The sequence below is a fragment of the Pituophis catenifer genome, unplaced genomic scaffold, assembly GCF_029215685.1.
Source record: "Pituophis catenifer annectens isolate HBS135680 unplaced genomic scaffold, rPitCat1.0.hap2 SCAF_13, whole genome shotgun sequence".
NCBI lineage: Eukaryota > Metazoa > Chordata > Lepidosauria > Squamata > Colubridae > Pituophis > Pituophis catenifer.
In genome coordinates, this window is record NW_027256893.1 from 19,736,906 (window position 1) to 19,764,696 (window position 27,791).

Consider the following 27,791-nt stretch of genomic DNA (forward strand, 5'->3'; position numbering starts at 1 on the left):
TTAAAAAAAAAAAACATAACCTTGAATTGTGGTTACACCAACTCTTATTTCCTTCTAAGAACAAAATGATGTGTTTTTTGGGTTTTGTTTTAAATAAATTAAACGATCGTGGATCTGAGGGAATCCTTCCTTTATGGGAAAAATTGGAGATGGGTTTTAAAGGCAAACTGAAATGGAAAACGGGGATCCGGTTTGCTTTATGGAGCCTTCCAGAAATTATGTGTGGAATTAATGCTTTCCATCCAATTTAGAACAAGTTTTGTGGTTTCTCTCCAAAAAGCAAACCACAAGCCATCTCTTGAGGTGCGATTTCTAAGCCAAGCACAAATTGTCAACTACAACACAAATTATACTAATGAACAAGCTGCTATTTTGCACCATTTAGAATTAGGAGGATTTTTTTTTTTTTGCTTGCTTTTGTACAAACAAATGGATACCTCGGAACGGTGACACCAGAATTGTGGCACCGTTTTCAACGATTCAGTTGGCTTAATATTAGAGCACTGATTTCTGCATTTGGACATATGAAACCTGAAATTCCAGCATGATCACTAGAAAAGTAAGGTAAAGGTTCCCCTCACACATATGTGCTAGTCGTTCCCGACTCTAGGGGGCAGTGCTCATCTCTGTTTCAAAGCTGAAGAGCCAGCGCTGTCCGAAGACGTCTCCGTGATCATGTGGCTGGCATGACTCAATGCTGAAGGCGCATGGAACACTGTTACCTTCCCAGCAAAGGTGGTCCCTATTTTTCTACTTGCATTTTTTACCTGCTTTCGAACTGCTAGGTTGGCAGAAGCTGGGACAAGTAATGGGAGCTCACCCCGTTACGCGGCACTAGGGATTCGAACTGCTGAACTGCCAACTTTTCGATCGACAAGCTCAGCATCTTAGCCACTGAGCCACCACATCCTTATAAAAGTAACATGTTATAAAACCAAACAGAACCCTAGGTACCAAAAGAAAATAATAATCTGTTTTTCAAGGGTGACATCAAATACTCTTATATCTTTTTCTGGGGAAGAGTGGCTAAAAGCACCAGGCTAGAAAACAGGAGATTGGGAGTGTCACACTTTAGGCGTGAAAGCCAGCTGGGTGACTGAGGGCCAATCACCAGGAGACGGTGAGTTCTAGTTCCACCTCAGCCATGAAATTGGTTGTGTGGCTTAGGGCCAAAATCACCAGGAGACGGGAGATCTAATCCTACATTAGCCATGAAAGCTGGCTGGGTGACTTCAGGTCGCTCACCAGAAGACAGTGAGTTCTAGTGCCACCTTAGGTGTGAAAGCCAGCTGGGTGATTTTGGGCCAATCACCAGGAGATGGTAAATTCTAATCCCACATTAGCCATGAAAGCCAGCTGAGTGACCTTGGGCCCGTTTCTCTCTCAGCCCAACCCACCTCACAAGGTTGTTGCAGGAAAAGTAGAGGAGGAAAATATTTTGGATGGGTTTGTCACCTTGAGTTATTTATAAAAATTGTAACGGTTGGATACAAATATCCAAGTAAAAAAAAATTCCCCACAATATGCTACCTTGGATGATTCTAGGTTCCTTTAGAGAAGGCTCCAACAATTTGGTGGTTTGACCCACCTCCAACACTGAATAAAGACTGAATTTACCGCCTCCCACAAACCATAAAAAGAGAAGAGAAAAGAAAAGAAGAGAAGAGAAGAGAAGAGAAGAGAAGAGAAGAGAAGAGAAGAGAAGAGAAGAGAAGAGAAGCCCTGGACTAGGGAAGAGATGGCTCAGGTAAGAAGGAAGGAAGCTATTTCCTTCTTCCTAAGGAGGAAAACACCTGCCTCCTTACCTATGACATCCTTTGGCTGTTCTATCCCTCCAGTTACTTTTCCTTTGGTTACCGTCATTTCAGACGAAACGGTGTGATTATCAGCATGCAAGCAAACAGTAGGAATTAATCTTTTAAACACAAATATTTCAGTCGTTAGGTGATGGCTCGTCACGAAACAGTGGGAGGAAAGAGGCTCATAGTCTAACAACTCTCCTATATAACATCTTTGCAAATTTCCCCACACTCATTCACAATTTGCTTAACGCAGTTTTCAGGTAATTAAGAAAGTCTGGGTCCACCCTTTTGATTAAAGACCCCGAGCGACTGTCTCAGTGTACTCTTCAATTTAAATTTTCTCAAAGACTGCAAATTACTAAAATATGACAACAGCCTCTAAAAAAATAACTGGAATATCTAAGCCAAAGGTGTTGGCTGTGCAACTGTCTAGCATCATGATGGTGAACCTATGGCACGCGTGCCACAGGTGGCACACGTAGCCATATTGGTGGGCACATGAGCTCAGCTCCAGTGCACATGCGTGTGCCGGTCAGCTGATTTTCGGGCCTTTCTAGGAGTCTGGGGAGGGCAAAAACGGCCTTCCCAAACCCCCGGAGGCCAGAAATGGCCCGTTTCCCAACTTCCAGTGGGACCGGAAGGCCCATTTTTTCCTGTCCCCAGGCTCCAGAGCCTCTCTAGGAGTCTGGGGAGGGCAAAAATGGCCTCCCCCCACCGGAGGCCCTCCGGAGGCCAGAAATGCACCCCTCCTCCCGCTCCTGGCACGTGATGGCAAAAAGCTTAGCCATCACTGGTCTAGCAGTTGGAAGCAGTGGTGGTATTCGGCCGGTTCTATCCGGTTCAGGCAAACTGATAGCAGCAGCTGTGGGAGCTCTGCCCACCCACCCAGACGTCATGTCCTATTTTTGATGCTCTGTGCATGCACGGAAGGCTCTGCGCATGCGTGGAGGTGGCGCGTGAGCTCACATTTGCGAACCGGTAGCGAAGATAAGTGAATTCCACACCTGGTTGGAATTAGGCTTATTTGGAATTTTCCAGGTTGGGGGATGAGTGATATACCAGGAATCTCATTAGTTATGTATGATTAATTCTTCAATCTCATTGCTATGACAATCAAATGTAGCTTTAAAAGAGAAAGCCCTTATAAACCAGCAAATGTTATTAAAAGACATGTCCTTTTGTGAGTTGTAGTTCACGACATCTTATAGCTTTTAATCCAAAAAAATTTTTTGATAAGAAAAAGGTGCTACCAGAAGCGTTAATCTTTAAAAACAAATAAGAATTTCATTTAAAAACAAACAAACAAACCCAGTTCTTGAAATCTTGTATCACTCTCCGATGTGTCAAAAAGTAAAACCAAAACAGATTTTTACAGAGGCTGTAAAACAAGGACAGGAGAAAAAGGCTGCCCCCAACTCTTGACAAGGAGCAATGCCCAAGTGCAATTCTGGATGATAACCTATAGCCTTCATAATCTATTTTAAAAATAATCATACCCAACAGCAGAACTGCAAAAATAACTAATGCAAAAATAGCAACTCTGTGAAAAGCAACAACAACATTGCCCACTGAGAAGGAGATCTCATTCCATAGAAAATGTATTGTCTACATTGGTCGGATAAGCCAAAATGCCTTCAACAAACTAAAGTTGAAAGAAGCTCAAGGAGCCAGAAAGATCTAACTGGGGAGGATGGTCTTACATCCCAGGTGCTGTGACAGAAAAGGTCCATCTCTATATCATCCATCCATCCATCCATCCATCCATCCATCCATCCATCCATCCATCCATGGGTGGGCTTCAGATCCTTTAGCAACAGGTTCGCTGCCCCGTTGCTGGGTGGGAGTGGCCATGGTGGGAGTGGCCTAGTCGGCTGCCTGCACCACGGCGGGGGTGGGTGGGGTTTGCCCTCCCCAGGCTCCAGAGGCTTTCCTCAAGCCTCCAGGAGGGTGAAAACTGCTTCCCCCAGGATCCGGAGGCCCTCCGGAGGCCAGAAACAGGCCCATTTCTGGACTTCCGGAACCTCCGGTAGGCCTGGTTTTTACGATCCCAGTGCCTCTGCACAAGTCCTGCACTTACCTGGAATGATGAACGGGCTGGGGTGGAATGGGAAGGGTGGGGTGGGCATGGCCAGTCAGGGATGGCATTTGGGGGTTCGCCGAACCACGGCGCTCCTTGGCTAGAGGATCGCTCAAACCCTGCCGAACCCCCAGGAGCCCACTCCTGCATCCATCCATCCATACCATGGAAACTCCAAGTCAACTTTTAATATAGGCATAAGAAAGGAAAAAAAGGTCTCCTAAAAGAACTTCTAAACTTGATAGCTGCAATTCATTTGGGGAACTGTTGGAATTAAAATAAAAGTCGAAATAAAATCATTTCTTCTCTGCTCTCCATCAATCACGACGATAGCCATTGTGCTAACGAAATCCTAACGTAAATGTCTAAATATTAAAATAAAAGTAAAGTTTCCTTCAAGATGAGCATGAGGGATCTGAGTCTGCCTTCAAGGGCTCACCTGATTGAGGTTTTCTGAGGTTTTCTAGAAAATTGAGGTTTTCTGGAACAGTTAGAACAATTAATCAGTGGAACAACTTGCCTCCAGGAGTTGCGAATGCTCCAACACTGGAAGTTTTTAAGAAGAGGTTGGATAGCCATTTGTCTGAAGTGGTGTAAGGTTTCCTGCCTAGGTAGGGGGTTGGACTAGAAGACCTCCAAGGTCCCTTACAACTCTGTTATTCTATGTTCTAAATGAACAACAGTATCAAAACAGTAGCCATAGCTGTTTGCGGGATATTTTTCTTGAATTCCTAGCGTTGCTATAATCCTAGAATTTCCTAGAAATCTTCCATTTCAAGTATTAATCAGGCCCAACCAGGCTTAGCTTCCAAGCCAGCAAATATTGGCCTGGTGCTCTGCTTCTTGCTGAGAATATTCCAGCTTTATCACTTTGACTCAATCAGAAAATTAACAAAGGCTCCAAGAAGATTATGACTACAGTGATAAACAGTGCATTGTATTTTATAATAAACACCTCTCATTCTCAAGGAGAAAACTGTCTGACAGTCCAAGGCAGCCAGACAAACCCACTGTTTGTTTACATAGTTGGGGGATTCTTAAGGGGCAAACAGTGATTCATAATAAATTGTATGTACTGTTGCTTGATTATAGTTTCATTATGGAACCCTGTTAACTTGTCACTTTTCTAGCAGATAATGATCACTTAACATAGAGGTACATAACCTGAGATCCAAAGTTATCTGTAATTCACCCGAGGTTTTGGGCAGTGGTGAAATTCAATTTTTTTTACTATCGGTTCTGTGGGCGTGGCTTGGTGGGCATGGTGTGGCTTGGTGGGCGCGGCTTGGTAGGCGTGGCAGGGGAAGGAAGGATACTGCAAAATCTCCATTTCCACCCCACTCCAGGGGGAAGGATATTGTAAAATCCCCATTCCCTCCTCACTCTAGGATCAGCCAGAGGTTTTATTTGCCAGTTCTCCGACCTACTCAAAATTTCTGCTACCGGTTCTCCAGAACCTGGCAGAACCTGCTGAATTTCATCCCTGGTTTTGGGTAATGTAAAACCCTAACTATTTCCCAATGTTGTGACCGAACTGTAATTTTTAACATACCGTGTTTCCCCAAAAATAAGACCTTGCCACCAAAAAAGGCACCAGGTCTAATTTTATAAGAATTACAGAAATTTCCTATTTGCAATCAATACATGCTCAATATACATTTGAACAGATTCCTCCTTATTTTCTTTCCTTATGGTTTTTCGTCAGTCAGGCCATTGAAAGATTGTTCTGAGTTTATTTATTTAAGTGTAAATCCATTGATCAAAATGGGACTTATTGTTGTGACCTAGGCTTCCTGAGTCATTAAAACACACGAGTAGTCCCAAAAATCTCTTTTATTGCAACAGTTGTGAATTACGTTCATTCACACCTGAGTCCCAATTAGTTGCAAAAAGTCCTTTGGAGAAGTCCTTCGGAATAATCACCAACCTTTATCTCCTTTGACACTCTGCCAAAGACCTATTTGGCAAAGCCAAACGGAGTCCAGTATCAAACACAGATGCCGACTAGGAACAGAATTAACAATGTTGCTTTCCTGCAAAGGGCCCACGTGCTTTTTCTCCTCTTTTAAGCCTTATGGGAGGGGCCAATCATCTCCAGGCCTTACTCCCAAGTTGTCCTTTTTGCTTTAGCTGCTCTTGCTTTCTGGCAGCTCTGCGCATGTGCTGACTAGGAACAGGCTCCTCCTGTTCCTCTGCCTCTCTGATGTACAACTCTGGAGGCTCCGAAGTCCGCACATAACTCCCTGATAACCCTGGCCCCATCTCTGCCTCCGACGCAGAGCCCTCATCTGAGCCTTCCTCGGATTCCAGGACTGGTCCATGTTCCTCCCCAGCCTCCTCACTGTCCAACTCTGCTGCCAGCTCTGCAGGCTGTTGGCGGACCACAACACTTATTTCTGAGAAAAGAGTCAGGAATCCTCTCCTTTTAGCGGTTCCATATGAATCCTATCCAACCAGCAAATTAAGCAGCTGTAAGGAGATGTTTGAAGGAATTTACGGCTAATTTATGAGCGGTATCTATTCTTATTTTATTCAAAAGTAGATGGCTTTCTTCCCTGCTTTTACATTCGCTTCAAAATTAACTCCAGAGCCAACATGTTCCCATAGTCATTAAATGTAATCTAGAATTAGTAATAGTCAAGTCCTTCTACTTGTGGATAAATAAGCTTCCATGAAGTATAGCAAATTATTTGCTTAGCAAAAATTGATCCTATTTCAGCTATTTTAAGTCCTCATTAAATCTCATCCTAGAGCTGCAAAATATATCTAAAACTCCACCAGTTTCCTTCTAATGCAGGGGTCCTCAAACTTTTTAAACAGGGGGCCAATTCACGGTCCCTCAGACTGTTGGATGGCCGGACCGGCTGTGTGGGCGTGGCTAGGTGGTCATGTGACTGTGTGAGCGTGGCCAATTTAGCAGTCCATTAAACAATACTTGTGGCCCTGGTGGCGCGGCAGACTAAAGCACTGTTATTAACATCAGCTGCCTGCAATTACTGCAAGTTCAAATCTCGCCAAGGCTCAAGGTTGACTCAGCCTTCCATCCTTTCTAAAGTAGGTAAAATGAGGACCCAGATTGTGGGGGCAATAAGCTGACTTTGTATAAAATATACAAAAGTATGAAGGCTATTGCTTAACGCATTGTAAGCCGCCCTGAGTCTCCGGAGAAGGGCGGCATATAAATCAAATTAAAAAAAAAAATACTCACCAATTAAACTTTAATTTGTTATGCTCCTGGGGGTGGAAAGCAGGTTAGTGAAGGGATGTGGCTGCCTTGGGGTGTGTGTGAGGGATTTCTGTTTGTTTGTGTGTGTGTCCCATCCCCCCCTCTCTCTCTTTAGCTTCCATAAATGCACGTATCTATTAACTGCTTCCCAATGTATTATATGTATTGATGTTGAGTGAATCACTCAGCAGTTAAGTTAGTAAGATGGTTGTTTAAGTGAATCTGGCTTCCCCCATGGACTTCACTTCTTCGAACGTCGCAAAAGGGGATCACATGATCACGGGACACTGAAACCGTCATAAATATGAGTCAGTTGCCAAGCGTCTGAATTTTGATCCCGTGACCATGGAGATCCTGCAATGGCTGTTAGTGGGAAGAACGGTCATAAGTCACTTTTTTCAGTGTTGTCGTAATTCTGAAAGGGGTCACTAAGCAAACTGTTGTAAGTTGAGGACTACCTGTAATGACATTTCTGCAAGCAAACCACCAAGTTCAGGGAATACCCCGGATTTCACAGTTCATCCCATCAGCCACAGATATTTTCGTCTCTTTAACACAATCCTCTTCTTGGAGGCAAGTCCCTTTTGTAAGTCTGAATTACTGCTCTTGTAATAAAGCCCTTTCCCCCTCAAAATATGGGTTTGATAAAAGTATAATAATTTGTGACTGCTACAGCAATGGCAAAAAAAAAAAAAAGGAACAAAGGCACGGGTGGGCTTCAAAAATTTTAGCAAGGGGTTCTCTGCTCAGTTGCTGGGTGGGTGTGGCCATGGTAGGCGTGGCCTAGTCGGCCTCCTGCACCATGGCAGGGGGGCATTTTTGCCCTCCAAGGGCTCCGGAGGCTTTCCTTGAGCCTCCAGGAGGGCGAAAATGGCCTCCCCAGGCTCTGGAGGCCCTCTGGAGTCTAGCCTTCCCAAACTTCCGGTAGGCCCATTTATCATCCTCCCCGAGCCTCCGCACGTGCCCGGTACTTCCCTGCATCCAAAATGGGCCGCGTGGGGACTCCTGGGAGGGGAGGGGAGAGGCGGGGTGGGTGGGGCCAGCCAGGAGTGGGATTTGGGGGTTCTCCGAACTGCACAGAATCTTAGTTAGAGGTTCTCCCAAACCCCTGCGAACCCCCAGCAGCCCACTCCTGAATAAAGATGTGTGTGGGGGGAAAGCTCTCTCCCATTTTGATAAAAAAATTCATCAACCTTTCCCGAATCACAGTCTTGATTTTATCTTGTGCTACTTAAGGACCACAATAAAAGAATTGTCTAGATTTTGTTTCTGAACCAGGATATGAATGGCACAGAAAGCAAGATGAACCAAGGAGGAAAAAAAAAAGCATCTGCCAACTCTATTCAAATATTAACAAGGTACAGTTAAAACTTTTGTAACTTATGCAAATGAGATTGCCGGTACAAGGTGAACGGAGAGAATCCCTGAGAGGCAGAATGAACGCAAAAATCAACAAAGTGAAAAGATCAACCCTCCCTTCCACCTCCTGACAGCAGGAGAGAAGAGGCTGCAGCCTGGGAATTGGAGAAGAGGAGAAAAGAAAAGAAAAAAAACAATACACACACATGCATACATTCGGCCATTGTTGGCGAAGTTTAAGTGCCTCGTGTTTTACAGATTCTCAAGCTAAGAGGAAGCTGGAGCGATATTGGGGAAGAATTTTAAAGCCTATTTAGATAGAATAGAATAGGATTCTTTATTGGCCAAGTGTGATTGGACACACAAGGAATTTGTCTTTGGTGCAGAAGCTCTCAATGTACGTAAAAGAAAAGATACGTTCATCAAGAATCATAAGGTACAACACTTAATGATAGTCACAGGGTACAAATAAGCAATCAGGAAACAATATAAATCGTAAGGAAACAAGCAACAAAATTACAGTCATACATTTAACATACAAAGAGTGAACAGTGCCTTGAATATATAAATAGAAAAGATACTTATAGAAGTAACCGATTATATTAAAATGTTGGACTGTATTACTTAAGAAAATGTTAAGTTATAAAATAAGTGGGCTCACTATTCCTGTAAGAATTGAACAATTGTAACATCGTAAAATTAATTATTTTGATGATGGATTGCGGTTTAATATAGAATAGAAGGGAAATTGGAATTTGGTTAAAATTAGAGATGAAAACGAAGGGTAAAATTGGTAAAAAAAAATAGATGAAAATGAACACTATGGCAAAAAGGAAGTATAGAAATGGTAATCTTAGTTGTAAAAATTAAAACTTGTTTAAATTTGTTAACCGGTCAGATACTCTGATCAGCAAAGATATAAGGTATGTTTGTGTGTGAGTGTATGTGTAAAAAATAAAGAAAAACTTTTTACAAAAAAAAAAAAAAAAGAGCAAGCAGTGCCAAGAAAGAGAACGTTTGGGGTGATTTCTTAAAAACTCCTTTGGAAAAAAAATAAATGTTGGAATTTAGGAAGGATGCAACAACCGGGAAGAATAGAGCCATTTGCAAAAACAAAACAAAACAAAACAAAACAAAACAAAACAAAACAAAAAAAAAAAAAAAAAAAAACCTGGAATACTTATTCACCGCCGAGCAAGCACCTTGTCGAAGGTCAATTCTTGCCTCTTGGAGGCTATTTTAGTAGCGACTAATCTAGGACCTACTCTCTGGAAAAAGACAAAAACCCCTCCTTTTTTGCAGAGAGCCAAACTCACATCTGTTCAGCCACAGATTGCTAGAACAGGAGGGTGCAGGCATCCAGGAGGGAATGCCCGGAGTTCTTGTGCCAGAGGCTGGCCTCAGGTATTTAAGACCATCAGGGGAACACGAACTGCAGCTGTCACTGACACCCCTGCTGTGAAATGGCGAGGCAAGATTGAAACCAAAAAGAAAAGGGGAAAAAAAAAATCCCCACTCAAAACACAACCTCAAAAAGAACTGCAGAACTGCAGAATCGAACTGGGTCGTTTAGGTTAGAGCAACCCAACCTTGCCGTACGTGTTTGAATCATGATTAACAGGGGATCAATGCTGTCCTCCAACGGGCTAGGCTTGGGGCAACCAGTAAAAGAGGCCATCGTTGTAGGGGTGAAATGCTGTGAAGTCTACCGCTTCGCTTTGCGCATGCATGCACAGTGCACGCCAAACACGCGCTTCGCGTATTCGCGCAGCGGGTGCTACTGCACAGCCCTGAAAAAAGAAGATTAAGAAGCCTTTTCTCAGTCTGCAAAGGTAAGTAGAACAACGGAGGGGGGGAAACAGCTGTGCCGCGTGATTTAGATTCGCTAGAAAGCAGGATTTCCTGCTTTCTAGCGAATATAAATCACGCGGCACAGCTGGTTGTTGGAAATACTGGTTCACCCGAACCGGTAGCATTTCACCCCTGCATCATTGGTCTGCATTGTCCAAGCACTGGAAGAACTGGAAAAATCGATAATGATGATGATGAAATTACCTAGTTTGGGTAATGAAAGGTCTGCAAGAAAACAAGAAAGCTCGGAGAGCACCAAGGACCCCCTCATGTCAACCCTGAGCTACAAATATTCTCCTTTATTAAACCTGTATCTGTTACACCATATCTGCAGACATATCTTGGTGCCCATGTAGGCAGTGCTCATATGAGATGCTGGAGATGTCAGGGGCTGTTTAAGCCACAGAATCTACCACCTCACTCGTTGCAGAAGATTTAGTTGAAGGTCCCAGAAAACATGGCTGTCCAGCAAAAGAAAGCTCACCGTGTCTCTCTCTCATTGGTTATCCTTTACTTAACGTTAAGGCGTATCTCACATGTATTTGAGGTCTGTCTTCCTGTAACGTCTACCCATAGTTCCATATCTTGAGAGGCATCATCTCTCTCTCTCTCTCTCTCTCTCTCTCTCTCTCTCTCTCTTTGTCTCTCTCTCTCCATCTCTCTCTCCCTCCTTCTCTCTCTCTCTCTCTTCTTCTCTCTCTCTCTGCCTCTCTCTCTCTGTGTGTGTGTGTGTTTCTCTCTCTCTGTCTCCTTCCCTCTCTGTCTCTCTCTCTGTCTCTCTGTCTCTCTCTCTTTCCATAGGGATGTGAAGAACCTCAAATCGAAATCCAAAATCTTTCCTCAACACAGACACGGGTGCACTCAATGTTCCTCAATGTTGATGCCTCCTTCAAGAAGCTGTTGTCCTTCCCGGGCTCACACAGTAGCTGGGCAATCCCAGGAAAATTCACAATTAAAGAGATGCCAAAAGAGTGGCAAACCTGAAGCTCTCGTCTTGCCTTGTTCTTGACTTAATTGTCTACCTACTATTGCAAGCCTGGGAAAACATACAGCTTCTTTAAACAGGTGCAGACAGGTGTAGCATGCAGACTCATTCTTGCTCTGAGGTATCTTTTTGGCTTTGGACCTAAAGGGGTGAAGATCTCTACTTTTTCTATGTATTTGAAAAGTCAAATCTTCCATCACTTCCTTCAATTTCCAATCCCTTCATTCTTCTCATTTCCATATTTTTTTTTAAAAAAAAATCTTTTTCCATGCATCTGAATCCTTCTTAGTGTGGTACCCAGGATGAGGTCCGATCAGCACCATCATACATAAACAGTTTCTGCTAAAATCATTTCTCTCTAACAATCCATTTCTTTTGTTCGGGGCTTAGCATTGGTTGGTTAACTGAGCAAGATTTAATCATGCGAACTGAATCTGCAGACCAAAGTAGAAGAGCCACAGGCTTCCCACCTCATCTGTGAATTGGCAGAAACAAACCTTGGCTAGTCTTCTCCAACCTGGTGGGTCCCAGGTGTGCTCGGAGTGTAACCGCCAGAATTCCAAATCAGTCATAGCTGTTAGCTATGGAGTCCAACCTATATGGAAGGTGCCATATATAGAGAGACTGCCAGTGAAGAACAGTTTATACATACGTATATTTGCCAGATTTGGGCAGGTCAGTCCATTTCAATGTTAATTTCACACGTCTTCATTCATACCTTGGCTCCATTTCCACATTCACTGCAATGTGTGAACATCTGCCAGATTTTTCCATTTTTAAAAATGCAAAATGTCTCACTTCTCAAAGGTCTTTTCTCCTAAATTTTGCTTTTTTAAAAAAATACCTAATCCTCTGAAGCTCAGGTTGCATTGCAAATTCTAGAGAAATGAAACATCCAAATCCTGCCTTCTAATCTGTGTATTAATCTGGGAGCTAGGGAGACATCGGGTTAACTTGGTTTATTAACGCAGAATGAAGAGAAACTTTGGCCAGGCCTCATTCTTCTCCAGATAGCACTGAAGAGACAGAGAAGGATTGCATTCATTAGCCTTAATGTTGTTAATCTGTAGAGCAGGATTAAGCAACTTTAAGACCTGTGGACGTCATCAACTTCCAGAATTCCTCAACCAGGAAATCTGGGAGTTGAAGTCCACAAACCTTAAAACTGTCCAAGGTTGGACATCCCTAATATAGAAGGAATTCCTCAACCCCACGTCATCCTAGCTTTTTGAGTTTACATTAAGGATGTGTGATTTTTGTTTTTCTGGTCCAGATACTATTATCATAAAAGCAAGTCAAGTTGGGTTGAGAAAGAGCTGGACCTAAAACTAAAACTGACTTGCTTCCACTTGTAGTTCACTTAAATTATTTCAATTCAGTTAACATGATTGCTCTCTCCCCTTCTACTTTTTTTATGAGTTCCATCCAGTGGTGAAATCTGGCTGGAGCTATCCGGTTCGCACGAACCGGTAGTGCCAGAGGTAGGAGGTTCCGGCCACCCATCGGGACGTCATTACATCCCATTTTTGACCCTCTGCCCATACGCAGAAGCTTCTGCACATGTGAAGAAGAGGCGCACATGCTCACATTTCTGAACTGGTAGCAAAGGTAAGTGCATTTCAAAGGTAAGTGCAGTTCCATCCTAGGACTTTAGAGGCAACTGTGAAATCCAAGTTTACACCTTTGGTTTCAGGAGCCTTGCAAGCTTTTTCTCCAGCATTTCCTATTTGCCTAAATTTATCCTCAACAAGAAGGATTCAGTTTGTGGCATTAAGGCATTATGCCTCTGGCTTCCTCCTGTCACAACTAATTTCCTAAGTTTTGAACCATATCCAGTCTATAATATGACTATATATAGCAGTGATGGCGAACCTTTTACTCACTGGGTGTCAAACAACACATGGCTCCTCCCCCCAGGTGCTGCGTACGCAACCACACCATCTGTACATGCACACGGCTTTCGCGCACCCCACCATGCACTGTGCATGCAACTGCACCATCTGTGCATGCACATGGCTTTCGCACAGCTACCCCCATGCAATGCACATGCAATTGCACGATCTGTGTGCCTGTGCAAATGCACACGCATGCACAGGAGAGCTCCAAAGACCAGCTGGGTCTCTGGAATTGTGCGCATGCGCACCAAAGGCTCAAACATCAGCTGGGGCGTGCGCACATGCGCAGCTGCAGGTGAGTTGGGAACAGCTCGCATGCCCGGAAAGATGGCTCTGCATGCTACCTCGGGCACGCATGCCATAGGTTCGCCATCACGGATATATAGCATTTTGGACGCTCAGGTGAAGAACTCTTTGTGGTGTCAGTAATTTCACCTGAAAGAAAACCAGACTTCCAAGAGGGATGGGGGAAGGAGAAGTGAAGGAAGAAAAGGAAAGAAGGGGAACATGATGGTTGAGTTTTTGTATGCTAATCCTTCCTTAAATTATTAAACAAGGGGAAGAAATTATTTACATTGTGCTTCCGTTGCATTGCAGTGCACACTGCCAAAAGAAATTCTCACAGCGAGTGATTAAACTTGTCGGGCCTTATTTATTTATGGCGCCTGGTTTCAGAAGGTTTTGCAGTTTGCACTCAAGGAAGAGAAGAGAATTTCCTGTTATTACAAGAACAGAGAGCAGTAAGAGGAACGCAGACGGAGATTGCCTTGATACCTATTTGCAATTAATTCATTTCTCGCAGATAATCACAGCGGATACCGCAAAAGGAATTTGTACACAATCCTTTTCAGGAGAACAAAACAAAACAAAACAAAAAAGAGCCATACCTGAAGTTCAGTCTGGAAAAAGAACTTCTGTGGACACTGCGAACAATCGTAAATTTTGTCCTCCTGTCCGTGGACAGCAAAGATATGTTGCTGCAATTTATTTGCCTGTACAAAAACTAAAGAGAAAACAACAACAACAAAAGAAAATAAGAATTAGGTCACAGATATAGAGAACAGCTGCCATAACCAAGGACACTGTCTATGAACATTGTCTACCGTGTTTCCCCGAAAATAAGACCTCCCCGGATAATAAGCCCTCCCCCGTAAATAAGCCCTGAAAATATTTAACCTCATGTGCAGCCGGTCCCCGCCATTTCCTCTGGTTAGGGTTCCTCTGGTTGGAAATCAGGTAAGAAGGCAAAAGGAGCCCCGTCTTGCTCCACGCACCCCAAAATAATAAGACCTCCCCAAAAATAAGGTCAAGTGCTTATTTTGGGTTTCAAAAAATATAAGACAGGGTCTTATTTTCGGGGAAACACGGTATACCTTTGACTTGGTATAAATATGACCCCAGCAAACCTGTTTCTACAATAAACTGATCCAAAATAGGTTGTGCCTTTGTTTTCTTTTCAACTTGTTTTTAAAAAATAAAGCATCAAGCGTCGGATCCAAAGTAAGTTAAATTCACCTAGATAACACTTGATCAAATGTTTGTTTAACTGTATTTGATTGATCATAACGCAACTGGCTGTTTTCATCCAGACCATGCAAAAGAAAAGGCCACAGCTAAAACCACTGGATAAATGAGTAGGCATGATGCCAAAAAACAAAACAAAACAAAACAGAACGAACAATTGTGTGTCTTCATATAACGGCAAAAGTCAGTCAATGGGGTTTTAGGATGCACATTTTTTCACATTGACTAGTATAATGAGGATTCAACCCAAAATATATGCTACTTTTCCCAAAGGGCTCTAATAGTCTAAAATTACAATTTACCAAAAAATTCAGCCAAAGAGAGCTAAAAAGTCAATTTTGTGGCCCTTGTCCATTTCTTTTTTAATTTTAGAAAACAACCCACAAATAAGGCAGATTACCAAGTTGAGTAACATCTAAACAGTTCTCACCAGTGGTGAAATCCAAATTTTTTTTACTACCGGTTCTGTGGGTGTGGCTTGGTGGGCATGTGGTGGCTTGGTGGGCGTGGCTGGGGAAGGATACTGCAAAATCTCCATTCCTACCCCACTCCTGGGGGAAGGATATTACAAAATCTCTATTCTCACCCCAATCTGGGGCCAGCCAGAGGTGGTATTTGCCGGTTCTCTGACCTACTCAAAATTTCCGCTACTGGTTCTCCAGAACCTGGCAGAACCTGCTGGATTTCACCCCTGGTTCTCACCAACGTAAGCTGAATTCATGCTACCAACTTTTCGCTTTTGATCTTTTCTCTGTAATTGGTAATACCCTGTTTCCCCTAAAATAAGACATTCCCTGGTAATAAACCCAATTGGGCTTTTGAGCGCATGCACTAAAATAACTCCCCCTGAAAATAAGCCCTCCCCAAAAATATTTAAACACATGTGCAGCTGGCCCCCCGCTATTTCCTCTGGTTTCCTCCATGTGCCCCAAAATAATAAGACCTCCCCGAAATCTACAGCCATCATCCATGTGCCTCTTCCACTTACTACCTGGGAATTGTGGGTGTTTCATCCAGGATATTTGGAGAAAAACAGGCCCAATTCAAGCTAAGAAAGTTGGCAATTCTCATCCTTCCATACTGAGGGCAATCTCTATCCCACACTGTAAATGACTCCACTTATTTAGAAACCACACTGAAAGGCTTGAGTCCATGATGGGTGGGTGAATGACCTAAAGTGGAAAGTATGAGGGTGGGAAAGAGATTGTCTTCCAGGTATTTCTAGTTTGAAAAAAAAAAAGAGATATTCTATTTCAGGCCACGATTTCTCCTCCCCGACCCCTTCCAGCTTGCACGAAAAGAAAAGAGTCTGTTTTGAAATTCCCCCGTGTATCATTTCCGGATCAAGCCACGTACGCGGAGTGCTTGTCTAGGAGCGGCTGTTCTTACCTGTAAAACAAACAGGGCATTTGAATGTACCTCCCATCCCCTCGAAGCTGTGCTCGATCAGGTGACACAGGAGCTTTGCTGGAGAGTCAAACATCTGGTTACACAGCTTGCACTCATGATTGATGCCTTCCTCTGCAAGGTTCAAATGATACAACTTGTTAGTGACACAGCAGATTAGCGTCTGGAAGGCAGGATTCGGTGAGAAATCACAAATGCCAGTTCAGGCAGCTTTGGGGGAAGCCGGAGACACCGCTCTCCCTACAAAAGCAGGTGTGACAGCGTAACGCTTGTGCGGCGCGTTCCGGCTGCACCGCCTCCAGTCAAATTGGAGGGGCATTTCTATGTTCCACTTGGATGAAAGTGACGGTGACGAGCTAGCCTCTGGTAGACGACACTGTCCCGGTTTCCCAAAATCATGCATGACAACACAGTATCTTCACTCATTGGAGGGAGGGAGGAAGGAAAAAGGGAAAAGGAAGTTGGAGGGAGGGAGGGAGGGAGAAGGAAGGAAGGAAGGAAGGAAGGAAGGAAGGAAGGAAGGAAGGAAGGAAGGAAGGAAGGAAAAAGGGAAAAGGAAGTTGGAGGGAGGGAGGAAGAAGGAAGGAAGGAAGGAAGAAGGGAGGAAGGAAGGAAGGAAGGAAGGAAGGAAGGAAGGAAGAAAGGAAGGAAGGAAGAAAGGAAGAAAGGAAGGAAGGAAGGAAGGAAGGAAGGAAGGAAGGAAGGAAAAAGGGGAAGGAAGTTGGAGGGAGAGGAAGGAAGTAAAAAGGGAAAAGGAAGTTGGAGGGAGGGAGGGAGAAGGAAGGAAGGAAGAAAAAAGGGGGAAGGAAGTTGGAGGGAGGGAGGGAGGGAGGGAGGAAGGAAGGTAGTTGGAGGGAGGGAAGGAGGAAGGGAGGGAGGGAGGAAGGAAGGGAAGGAAGGAAGAAGGAAGGGAAGGCAGCAGAGGGGAAGGGAAGGGAAGGGAAGGAAGGAAGGAAGGAAGGAAGGAAAGAAGGAAGGAGGAAGGAAAAAGGAGGGAGGGAGGGAGGAAGGAAGGAAAGAAGGAAGAAGGAAGGGAAGGCAGCAGAGGGGAAGGGAAGGGAAGGGAAGGAGGGAAGGAAGGAAGGAAGGAGGAAGGAAAAGGGAGGGAGGGAGGGAGGAAGGAAGGAAAGAAGGAAGAAGGAAGGGAAGGCAGCAGAGGGGAAGGGAAGGGAAGGAAGGGAGGAGGGAGGAAAAAGAAGGGAGGGAGGGAGGGAGGGAGGAAGGAAGGAAGGAAGGAAGGAAGGAAGGAAGGAAGGAAGGAAGGAAGGAAGGAAGGACATTCAAAACAAAGAATGTCTGGCCAATCCTGAAAGGAAAAGAGAAGTGCCAGAGTCTACTGAAATGGATTGCCCCACAACTCACACAATAGTTAGGTGGAAAAGGAAGGGAAGGAGGGAAGGAAGGAAGGAGGGAGGAAAAAGAAGGGAGGGAGGGAGGGAGGGAAGGAGGGAGGAAGGAAGGAAGGAAGGAAGGAAGGAAGGAAGGAAGGAAGGAAAAAGGGGAAGGAAGTTGGAGGGAGAGGAAGGAAGTAAAAAGGGAAAAGGAAGTTGGAGGGAGGGAGGGAGAAGGAAGGAAGGAAGAAAAAAGGGGGAAGGAAGTTGGAGGGAGGGAGGGAGGGAGGAAGGTAGTTGGAGGGAGGGAGGGAGGGAGGGAGGAAGGAAGGGAAGGAAGGAAGAAGGAAGGGAAGGCAGCAGAGGGGAAGGGAAGGGAAGGAAGGAAGGAAGGAAGGAAGGAGGAAGGAAAAAGGAGGGAGGGAGGGAGGAAGGAAGGAAAGAAGGAAGAAGGAAGGGAAGGCAGCAGAGGGGAAGGGAAGGGAAGGGAAGGGAAGGAGGGAAGGAAGGAAGGAGGAAGGAAAAAGGAGGGAGGGAGGGAGGAAGGAAGGAAAGAAGGAAGAAGGAGGGGAAGGCAGCAGAGGGGAAGGGAAGGGAAGGGAAGGAGGGAAGGAAGGAAGGAGGGAGGAAAAAGAAGGGAGGGAGGGAGGGAGGGAGGGAGGGAGGGAGGAAGGAAGGAAGGAAGGAAGGAAGGACATTCAAAACAAAGAATGTCTGGCCAATCCTGAAAGGAAAAGAGAAGTGCCAGAGTCTACTGAAATGGATTGCCCCACAACTCACACAATAGTTAGGTGGAAAAAACAGAAGTGGGCATGGTAGCAAAACATCAGGAGCCCCGAAATGATAACGGGAGCTACTGATACCTTTACATTTCAGCTCTAAGTCGGACAATTAATGGTAGTTCTCTTCCCCACCCACCCTTTCGTGTTTGCTTTTAGACCCGTCATTTCAGTCTCTCGCAGCTTGCAGAGAACACAAGAAAAATATTCCACAAAAAACAGGCTTCCGACTGATAACACAAGAACGAAATGCAACACAAAGAGCAGCAACGGCTATCTGGAGCTACAAGGATGCTCGGAAGAGCTACGTCTCCCCAAGGTTGAGACTAGCTGCTGGAGATGGGTGTGTGTGTGTGTGTGGAAACGAGGGAGGGCGCAGAGTGAGGTGAGGGAAAGAATGACCTCCCCCCCCAGCAAATAGGAACGGAGAATATTGGTAATTTTTTTGGGAGGGGAGGTATGAAGGAATGGATCCATTTTCCACTCAGAAACATCCCTGGGAATAATGTTATATAATCACGTAGCGCTATTCCTAAGGGCACCATAACCTTATTTGCAAAATGCTTTTGCAGTGAGCAAAGCCAGAGCCCTGGTTCCGTGTGACAGATTAACTACAATGCAATCTTCGGTGTTCGCAGTCTTTTGTACCTCATTTTCACCCCCTTGACACAAGCCTACAGTGGAGAGACGCCGTACGTCGCTTCTTCACAGTGATGTAAGATTCTCCAGGCTCTGGAATCCCGTTATTTGGGAATTAGAACATCACAGAGTAAGAGGGAGACAGTTTGGTGTAGAGGTTTAAGGCATCAGGCTAGAAACTGGGTGGGGGGGGGCAGGAGCGCTAGTCCCGCCTTAGGCACAAAGCCAGCTGGGTGACCTTGGGCCAGTCACCCACTCTCAACCCTAGATAGCAGACAATGGTGAGCCACTTCTGAAATCTTGCCAAGAAAACTACAGTGAGTCCTGTAGACCAGGGGTCTCCAACCTTGACAACTTTAAGCCTGGAGGACTTCAACTCCTAGAATTCCCAACGCTGGCTGGGGCATTCTGGGAGTTGAAGTCCACCAGGCTTAAAGTTGCCAAGGTTGGAGACCCTTGTTGTAGACAGTCAGCAGGAGTGAGCACTGATGGAGGAGGAGGAGGAGGAAGAGGAGGAGGAGGAGGAGGAGGAGGAGGGGAAGGAGAATTGCTGAGAACTACAGAGGCAAGCATGACGTCTGCTGTTGACTCTATTTGTTGTATCACCTGCCATTGTAAGCTTTTGAGTTGTCTTCTCCCAAGCCACTCCAAACAATATTACAATAATACGACTTTAGCTAGCTCAAACAGGCTGAGTTCATACCAGAAGCCTTCTTCTAATCAGAAGAACTATGTCATGCATCTTTAGGTCGTCTTTAGGTCTTTATGAGAGAAAAGGTGAACAAAAAAAGCAAGCCATTTTTGGTATTTTGGGTGGGGTTGAGGTGAGGGGCTAGAAATTATAAGGCATGAAGTGGACACATTGAGTATAAATGTATAAAGGATTTATGTTGCTCCTTAAAACCACCCAACACCCAACATGCCCCAAAGAGCCAATAATGTTGGTTTCACTCATTTTGGAAGGCCATAAAAACGATGGACCTGGATTGTGGATTTTTGTTCCGTTGCTTCAAATCATGGCTCTCTGGCAGCTTAAAGGTTTATTCTACTGACACGGTAAAACCAAAATGCTATAGATATAGGGCATATACATGTGATGGCGAACCTATGACATGCAAGCTCAGCTCTGGTGGGCACAGAAGTTGGCAAACGGGCCATTTCTGGCCTCCGGAGGGCCTCCGGGGTGGATAGGGAAGGCTGTTTTCACCCTCCTGAGGCTCCTAGAAAGGCTCTGGAGCCTGGGGAGAGAGAAAAATGGGCCTACCGGGTCCACCATACCATCGTGTGCCAGGAGCAGGGGGGGGGAGGTGGAGCGGGGGGAGTCACGTGCACATGCATGGGGGTGGGGTGCATAGAATTATGGATGTGGGCATGCGTGCATGCGACCCCCCTCCCCCCAGCTCCTGACACGCGATGGCAAAAAGGTTAGTCATCACTGGCATATACCCACATTAGACATCAAACCACTTTGTGTGATTGGTGGGAATGCACGCATCACCTCTTCATTCCTCTGTTAATCACAGTTAACAGCTCTTTGGTTAAATATGCAAATAAGGAGCAGCTGCTGTTTTCGGTTAGCACTCAACTGGCAAATTGCCAATATTTCATGTTCTGGTTAGCAATAACCGGAGTGATGGGCTTAACCATAGAGCTACCGGTCGCAGATCTGGTGAGGTGGGATAATTTAACACGGCACAGAGATCGGCTAAAAGGATGCACAACGGGCCTCAAATTCGGGTAGCGGCAGAGCTCAAAATCAACATAAGAACAATTGCAGAAGCAGCACCCTTCCACCAAAGAATGGGTTTTGCATATTTTACGGGGGTTTTCTATAGAAAACAACATTGTCAACCTAGACGATAGAAAACATTGTCAACTTAGAGCTAAGGAGAAATTTTCTAACAGTGAGAACAATTAACCAGTGGAAATAGCTTGCCTTCAGAAGTTGTGGGTACTCCATCACTGAGATTGGAAAACCATTTGTCTGAAATGGTATAGGATCTCATGCTTGAGAAGGGGGTTGGACTAAAAGACCTCCATGCTCCCTTCCAATTCTGTTATTCTATTCTCCAAAACACTTAAGGGTAGGACAAGAAGTAATAGATGGAAACTTATCAAGGAGAGAACCAAGCTAGAACTAAGGAGAAATTTCTAACAGGGAGAACAGTTAAACAGTGGAACAGAAGTTGCCTTCAGAAGTTATTGATGCTCCATCACTGGAAGTTTTTAAGAAGAGACTGGATAGCCATTTGTCTGAAATGGTGTAGGGTAGTGTTTCTCAACCTTGGTAGCTTGAAGATGGGTGGACTTCAACTCCCAGAATCCCCCAGCCAGCAGCGCTGGCTGGGGGATTCTGGGAGTTGAAGTCCACCCATCTTCAAGCTTCCAAGGTTGAGAAACACTGGTGTAGGGTTTCCTGCTTTTAGAAGGGGGTTGGAGTAGAAGACCTCCAAGGTCCCTGCCAACTCTGTTATTCTGTGTTGCCAACACACACAAAGTAAGGCAGTATTATTACACCCTAATTTGCACATCGGGGTGTGGTAGGACATATATAAAGCTGACTTTTTTTTGTAGCTGCATGGTTGAGGAAGGGTTAATCCCAAACCCTTCGTGTTTCACAACACAGTTTTCAACCAACTACACCGCAATCGGCACTCACCAAATACACCCTGTGGAATTATATTCCTGTATTTTCTCATCTTGGGAGAACTTGTATGTCCTTTTAGGCAGAGTATGGAAGTACTGCAAAGAGTTAAAGACACGCCAAACAAAACTCAAACAAAAAAAAGCATAATACAAATATAAGAGGTTCCCACAGATGTGGAAATATATCCCAGAGAGGCAAGACATTTTGATTTGCAAATCCACTTCTGAATTATAAGGCCCTCTTCGCACTGTTCGTTCTTTTCTTTTTCTTTTTCGCATCCCCCTAGGAGTCCATTATATATTTTCTATGTCAATGAAACCATCTAAGAAGAAATACACACACACACACACACAGAGAGAGAGAGAGAAAAGTAGAGGGAGAGAAAGAGGGAGGGGAAAAAAAGAAAGGAACCAGAAAATACTAGGGTTCAGCATGGAAATATTTCCCTTTTTATATTTCCCCAAAGGGCCAAAGAAAGAGAGAGAAAAACCTAGGTAGCTGAGTTGTACCAAACCAGATTATTTAGCAGTCGTATTGCCACCCTGACTGACAATAATGACCCAAAGGTTTTCCTAGCCTTATCAATGCCAACTGGGGGATAAAATCAAGACCATGTGCCATGTTAATACCACTTAATGAGGCCTTAGTAAGGCCACACTTGGAATTCTGCATTCAGTTTTGGTCGCCATGATGTAAAAAAGATGCGGAGACTCTAGAAAGAGTGCAGAGAAGAGCAACAAAGATGATTAGGGGATTGGAAGCTAAAATATATGAAGAACAGTTGCAGGAACTGGGTATGTCTAGTTTAATGAAAAGAAGGACCAGGGGAGACATGAGAGCAGTCTTCCAATACTTGAGGGGCTTCCACATTACCCAGCTTGCCCACCTCACAAAATTATTACAAAGGTGAAGCAGCGATCAAGAGATCCATGTGCTCCAACATCTTGAAAGAAGAATCATCTAACCAAGATCATCCAATCAGTAGAAAACCCAAAGTCTAGGAGTCCACTGGGTGGTGGACTTTAGGAGAAAACTTCCCATACTACCACCTCTTACAATACTAGACAACACAGTATCAACAGTAGAGACCTTCAAATTTCTAGGTTCTACCATATCTCACGACCTAAAATGGACACCCAACATCAAAAAGGTCATAAAAAAGCATAAAAAAGAATGTTCTTTCTGCACCAACTCAGGAAGTTCAAACTGCCCAAGGAGCTGCTGATCCAGTTCTAAAGAGGAATTATTGAGTCTGTCATCTGCACCTCCATAACTGTCTGGTTTGGTTCTGCAACCCAACAAGACAGACACAGACATCAGAGAATAATTAGAACTGCAGAAAAAAACAATGGCTACCAACCTGCCTTCCATTGAGGACCTGTATACTGCACGAGTCAGAAAGAGGGCTGTAAAAATATTTACAGACCCCTCGCATCCTGGACATAAACTGTTTCAATTCCTACCCTCAAAACAACGCTATAGAGCACTGCACACCAGAACAACTAGACACAAGGACAATTTTTTCCTGAATGCCATCACTCTGCTAAACAAATAATTCCCTCAACACTTTCAAACTAGTTATTAAGTCTGCATTATTATTAATCTTCTCATCGTTCCTATCATCCAACTCCTCCACTTATGACTGTATGACTGTAACTTTGTTGCTAGTATCCTTACGATTTATATTGACAGTTTCCTAATATGATTTGATTTCTTATTTGTTGCCTATGACTATCATTAAGTGTTGTACCTTATGATTCTTGACGAATGTATCTTTTCTTTTATGTACACTGAGAGCATATGCACCAAAGACAAATTCCTTATGTGTCCAATCACACTTGGCCAATAAATAATTCTATTCTATTCTATTCTATTCTATTCTATTCTATTCTATTCTATTCTATTCTATTCTATTCTATTCTATTCTATTCTATTCTATTCTATTCTATTCTATTGTTGGGGGATGTTTGGTTTGAATAAGAGAAGATTTGCTCACAAGGAGTCCAGGTTAGCTTAACAGTACTGCTCAGTGGCTAAGACGGTAAACTTGTCGATCAAAAGGTCAGCAGTTCAGCAGTTTGAATCCCTAGTGTCGGGTAACGGGGTGAGTTCCCGTTACTTGTCCCAGCTTCTGCCAACCTAGCAGTTCGAAAGCACATAAAAAATGCAAGTAGAAAAATAGGGACCACCTTTGGTGGGAAGGTAACAGCGCTCTGTGCACCTTTGGTGTTGAGTCATGCCGGCCACATGACCACGGAGACGTCTTCGGACAGCGCTGGCTCTTCGGCTTTGAAACAGAGTCGTTCCCTAGAGGCGGGAACGACTAGAACATATGTGCAAGGGGAACCTTTACCTTTACCAGCAATTTAGAAGCTGAATAGGAAATGAAGGGACATCTTTATTATTGCCTCCCTATTTATATCCCCTAACCAGGAGGGAGAAATATGGAAAGGAGGAAGAGAAGAGCCAGCTCAGCAGGTTCCTCAGCAGAGAGACCAAACCTAATAGGTGAATGATAGGCAATCCCTCTCATTTTTGACATGAAAAGCAGACTTCTCCTCCCTCACTGTGCCTGCCTCCTAGCGTTCCTCCCCTTAAACCCGCAATCTGCTTGCGGAACTGTTGATTCAGAGCTGAACAAACATGGGTTTTCCAGTCAGAGATTCTTCAGGTCTCTTTCTCCGTCTCCCAAGTTTGGAATAATAAGCATTAATTTTACACTTCATTTCTCCATACAAAGAGAGAGAGAGAGAGAATGAGAGAGAGAGAGGGAGGGAGGAGAGGAAGAGAGGGAGAGAACGTGGTCCTTGTTTAAACCAAGTAGGCCTGCGGGATTTTATCTGGCAGAAAGTGTGTCAGGCCAAAAGAGAAACAGAATGCTTTGTGTAAAAGTATCATGGGGAGATAAGAGCATTTTGCAATGTTCCCGGTACCTACTTTTGTCTCCAAAAGCATTTGATCCCTTCAAGACATATATACTTATTTCCATACCGGTCTTGCGGGGAAAGCTACTAGGAGCCAGAGCTGATTATGTGAATGCTGGAGGTGAAACCTGGGCGGTGGCCACAGTTTCCGGAAGACTGGGATTTGGAGATCCCTTAATTTATGCTCGTTACTGAGGAGGAATGGAGGACGGTAAGTAGCCCAGCTGTTAGCCTGACCAGATGAACCAGACAGAAACACGACCAGATGAGCTACTTCTACTTATTGGAAAGCTAGATTAACAGAATCTAGCTAGCCTGCAAATACGGATCTCCCTCTCTCTCCTTTACACCCTGAGAAAATAGGGGAGGATCCCTTCTAAGCGTCTTGCCCCACCCATTGGCCAGCCAAGGGCTAAGCTGTCTCTTCTCTGACTGTTCCTTAAGTGGTATCCCTTCATCCCGTCTCCCAAGGTCCTTCCTGCATACCATTCCATTCGCTGAGTAACAATGGTGAAATTCAACACCTTCAATTCAACAGCAATACTCATAATGCTGTAGGAGATGACCAGGCTGAGCCCGAGGGAGGAGTCAAATGCATCATCAATCTCCAGTCCCTTTGTACCCACAAGAGTTCTAAACTCAGCCCACCTTGAATTCCTTATCTCCCACCCATTTGCTTTGACCGTTAAGATTCTTGTACAGAGCTTGCACTAAAGCAGTGGACTTAACCAATTAACCAACCAATTAAAAGCGTGGGCACTCCATCACTGGAGGTTTTTAAGAAGAGACTGGGCAGTCACTTGTCTGAGATTGTATAGTTTCTCCTGCTTGAGCAAGGGGCTGGACTAGAAGACCTCCAAGGTCCCTTCCAGATTCTATTCTATTCTATTCTATTCTATTCTATTCTATTCTATTCTATTCTATTCTATTCTATTCCATCCCATCCCATCCCATCCCATCCCATCCCATCCCATCCCATCCCATCCCATCCCATCCCATCCCATCCCTTTATATTCATTTGAACTGCTTGGACTCTCACATTTGATAAGAACTGACTTATATACCACTCCATAGTGCTTTATAGTACTCTCTGGGGGGGTTACAATGTCAACATATTGCCCCACAACAATCTTTTACTGACCTCGAAAGGATGGAAGGCTGAGTCAACTTTGGGCTGGTTAGGATCGAACTCCAGACTGTGGGCAGAGTTTGCTTTCAATACTGCATTCTAATGCCTACGCTTACAACGGCTCCACAAAAAAACCCACACAAACAACCCCATGTTTCCCATGGCTTGGCTCACTTCCCTTTTTCACATTGCCTGTCAGCTGAGCACATGTTGTTTCCAGGGTATTTAATAAGAATTACATTCAGCACTGTTCTCCCATAAGAGAGAGGAGGCCGACTGACACTTCAATATTCATAATTGTTCCCATTGGGTGATCTCTCTTTTTTGAAAAAAAGAAAACCCACCAAAAAATAAACAACTATTATCTTTACTGAGCTTCCTTTGATGAACTGCAAGCCACTTTAGGCATCGTCTCGCAGAGAAAGGGCATTCAGACAAATGAGCTTGCAGATAGGAGAAAAACCCTCCCCGACCGGACTCTCTGTTATGGATAATGCGGTGTGAAGCCTCGGTCCTAGGAGCTATTCAGATTACAATTATAAACTATATTAATGACAACATAAAAGGGACACCCCGCTGAGTAACTAATACAGGATGACATGCTTCCACTTATTTATTTTGGGCACCGCACATATTTATTTTGGGTAAACGAAAGGAAAGACTATGGTTGTTTGAGCGGCTTCTGAGACACAAAAGGAAAGCCAATCTTTCTACGGCTCGCAGTTTCACGACGGCGACATTTCTCCCTGAAGGAGGAGAGGGGTAGGAGAGCCATGTTCCCCCTGTCTTTGAGCCTCGCTCGTGACTTCGGCAGGCAAAACCCCACCGTTTCCTCTGGCCAGAGTGATCCATTTCTACTTCGATGTAATAACACCCTAGACATGTTTTATACGCAAGGAGAGGAGGCATTGCACCTTTCGTTAAGGATTCCCCCCCCTTAGAGGCTGGAATCTGGTGAAAATATTGAATACTTCCGCTCCACCTATGTGGTGATCTCAGGGGTGAGGTGCTGGGGGTTCGGGAGAACCTCTAGCTAAGATTCTGTGCAGTTCAGAGAACCTCCAAATCCCACTGCTGGCTGGCCCCGCCCACCCAACCCCACCTCTCTCAGGAATCCCCATGCAGCCTGTTTTGGATGCAGATAAGTGCAGGGCGCACAGGGAGGCTCGGGGAGGGCAAAAAAACAGCCTACCAGAAGTTCAGGAAGGCCTCCAGAGCCTGGGGAGGCTGTTTTCACCCTCCTGGAGGCTCGAAGAAAGCCTCCAGAGCCCAGGGAGGGCAAAAACGCGCTCCCCCTGCTGTGGTGCAGGAGGCCGACTAGGTCACGCTCACCATGGCCATGCCCACCCAGCAATCAGGCAGAGAACCCCTTCCTAAATTTTTTGAAGCCCAACCCTGGGTGATCTTATCTGTCCATTCTTCTTCACCTCAACAAAGGCAAGTCCAACTTTAATAGGCATCCATCTGCCCACACCCTATGGAATATTATCTCCCCCACCCCACCCTGTGAGGTGAGGCAGGCCCCTCCCGGTTTCCGGGCCTTCTCTAAAGGAGTCAATCCATGGCTCCTTGCATGGGGAATGCAGAGAAGCACACAGCCACAGGGCTGGCTGGTGTCCTGAGAGCCCTGCCTTTGCCTTTTAACCTATTTTAAGAGCATTTCGTGATCTTAGCTTCCTTCCAAAAGTTTTGATTTTTATATACTGTTTTTATACCTTGAGATTTTATGGTAAACAAACTACTGATTTGGGGGAGATGGGTGGTTCAAAAATAGATAGATAAATAGTCAGTTGGAAGAGAGCGCGAATGGATAGATGGAGAGATGAATGGAGATAGAGACAGACAGACAGACAGATGAGAGAGGGAGAGATGAGATACATGAGATGGATTGATGGATGGATGGATGGATGGATGGATGGATTGATGGATGAGAGAGAGAGAGAGAGAGAGAGAGGGAGAGGGAGAGGGAGGGAGGGAGAGGGAGAGGGAGAGGGAGAGAGAGATGATAGGCAGGCAGGCAGGCAGGCAGGCAGGCAGAGAGACATAGACAGCAGCCAGCCAGACAGTTGGAAGAGAATGGATGGATGGATGGATGGATGGATGGATGGATGGAGATAGAGAGAGAGAGATGATGATGAAAATAAGATAGATAGATAGATAGATAGATAGATAGATAGATAGATAGATAGATAGATAGATAGATAGATAGATATAGA

The 27,791-nt window shown here is 44.7% G+C and overlaps 1 protein-coding gene across 2 annotated transcripts in view; it reads right to left on the reverse strand.

Annotated features, from left to right (window-relative positions):
• The window catches only part of ZNF423 (zinc finger protein 423), a 156,784-nt gene that overhangs the window by 26,122 nt on the left and 102,871 nt on the right, over positions 1-27,791 (reverse strand). For both annotated transcript variants that reach the window (XM_070952995.1, XM_070952994.1), the window contains 2 exons: positions 16,109-16,240; positions 14,083-14,198 (listed from right to left, as the gene is read on the reverse strand). In XM_070952995.1, coding sequence (XP_070809096.1) covers positions 14,083-14,198; positions 16,109-16,240 — 248 coding nt within the window. The remainder of the gene's footprint in view (positions 1-14,082; positions 14,199-16,108; positions 16,241-27,791) is intronic.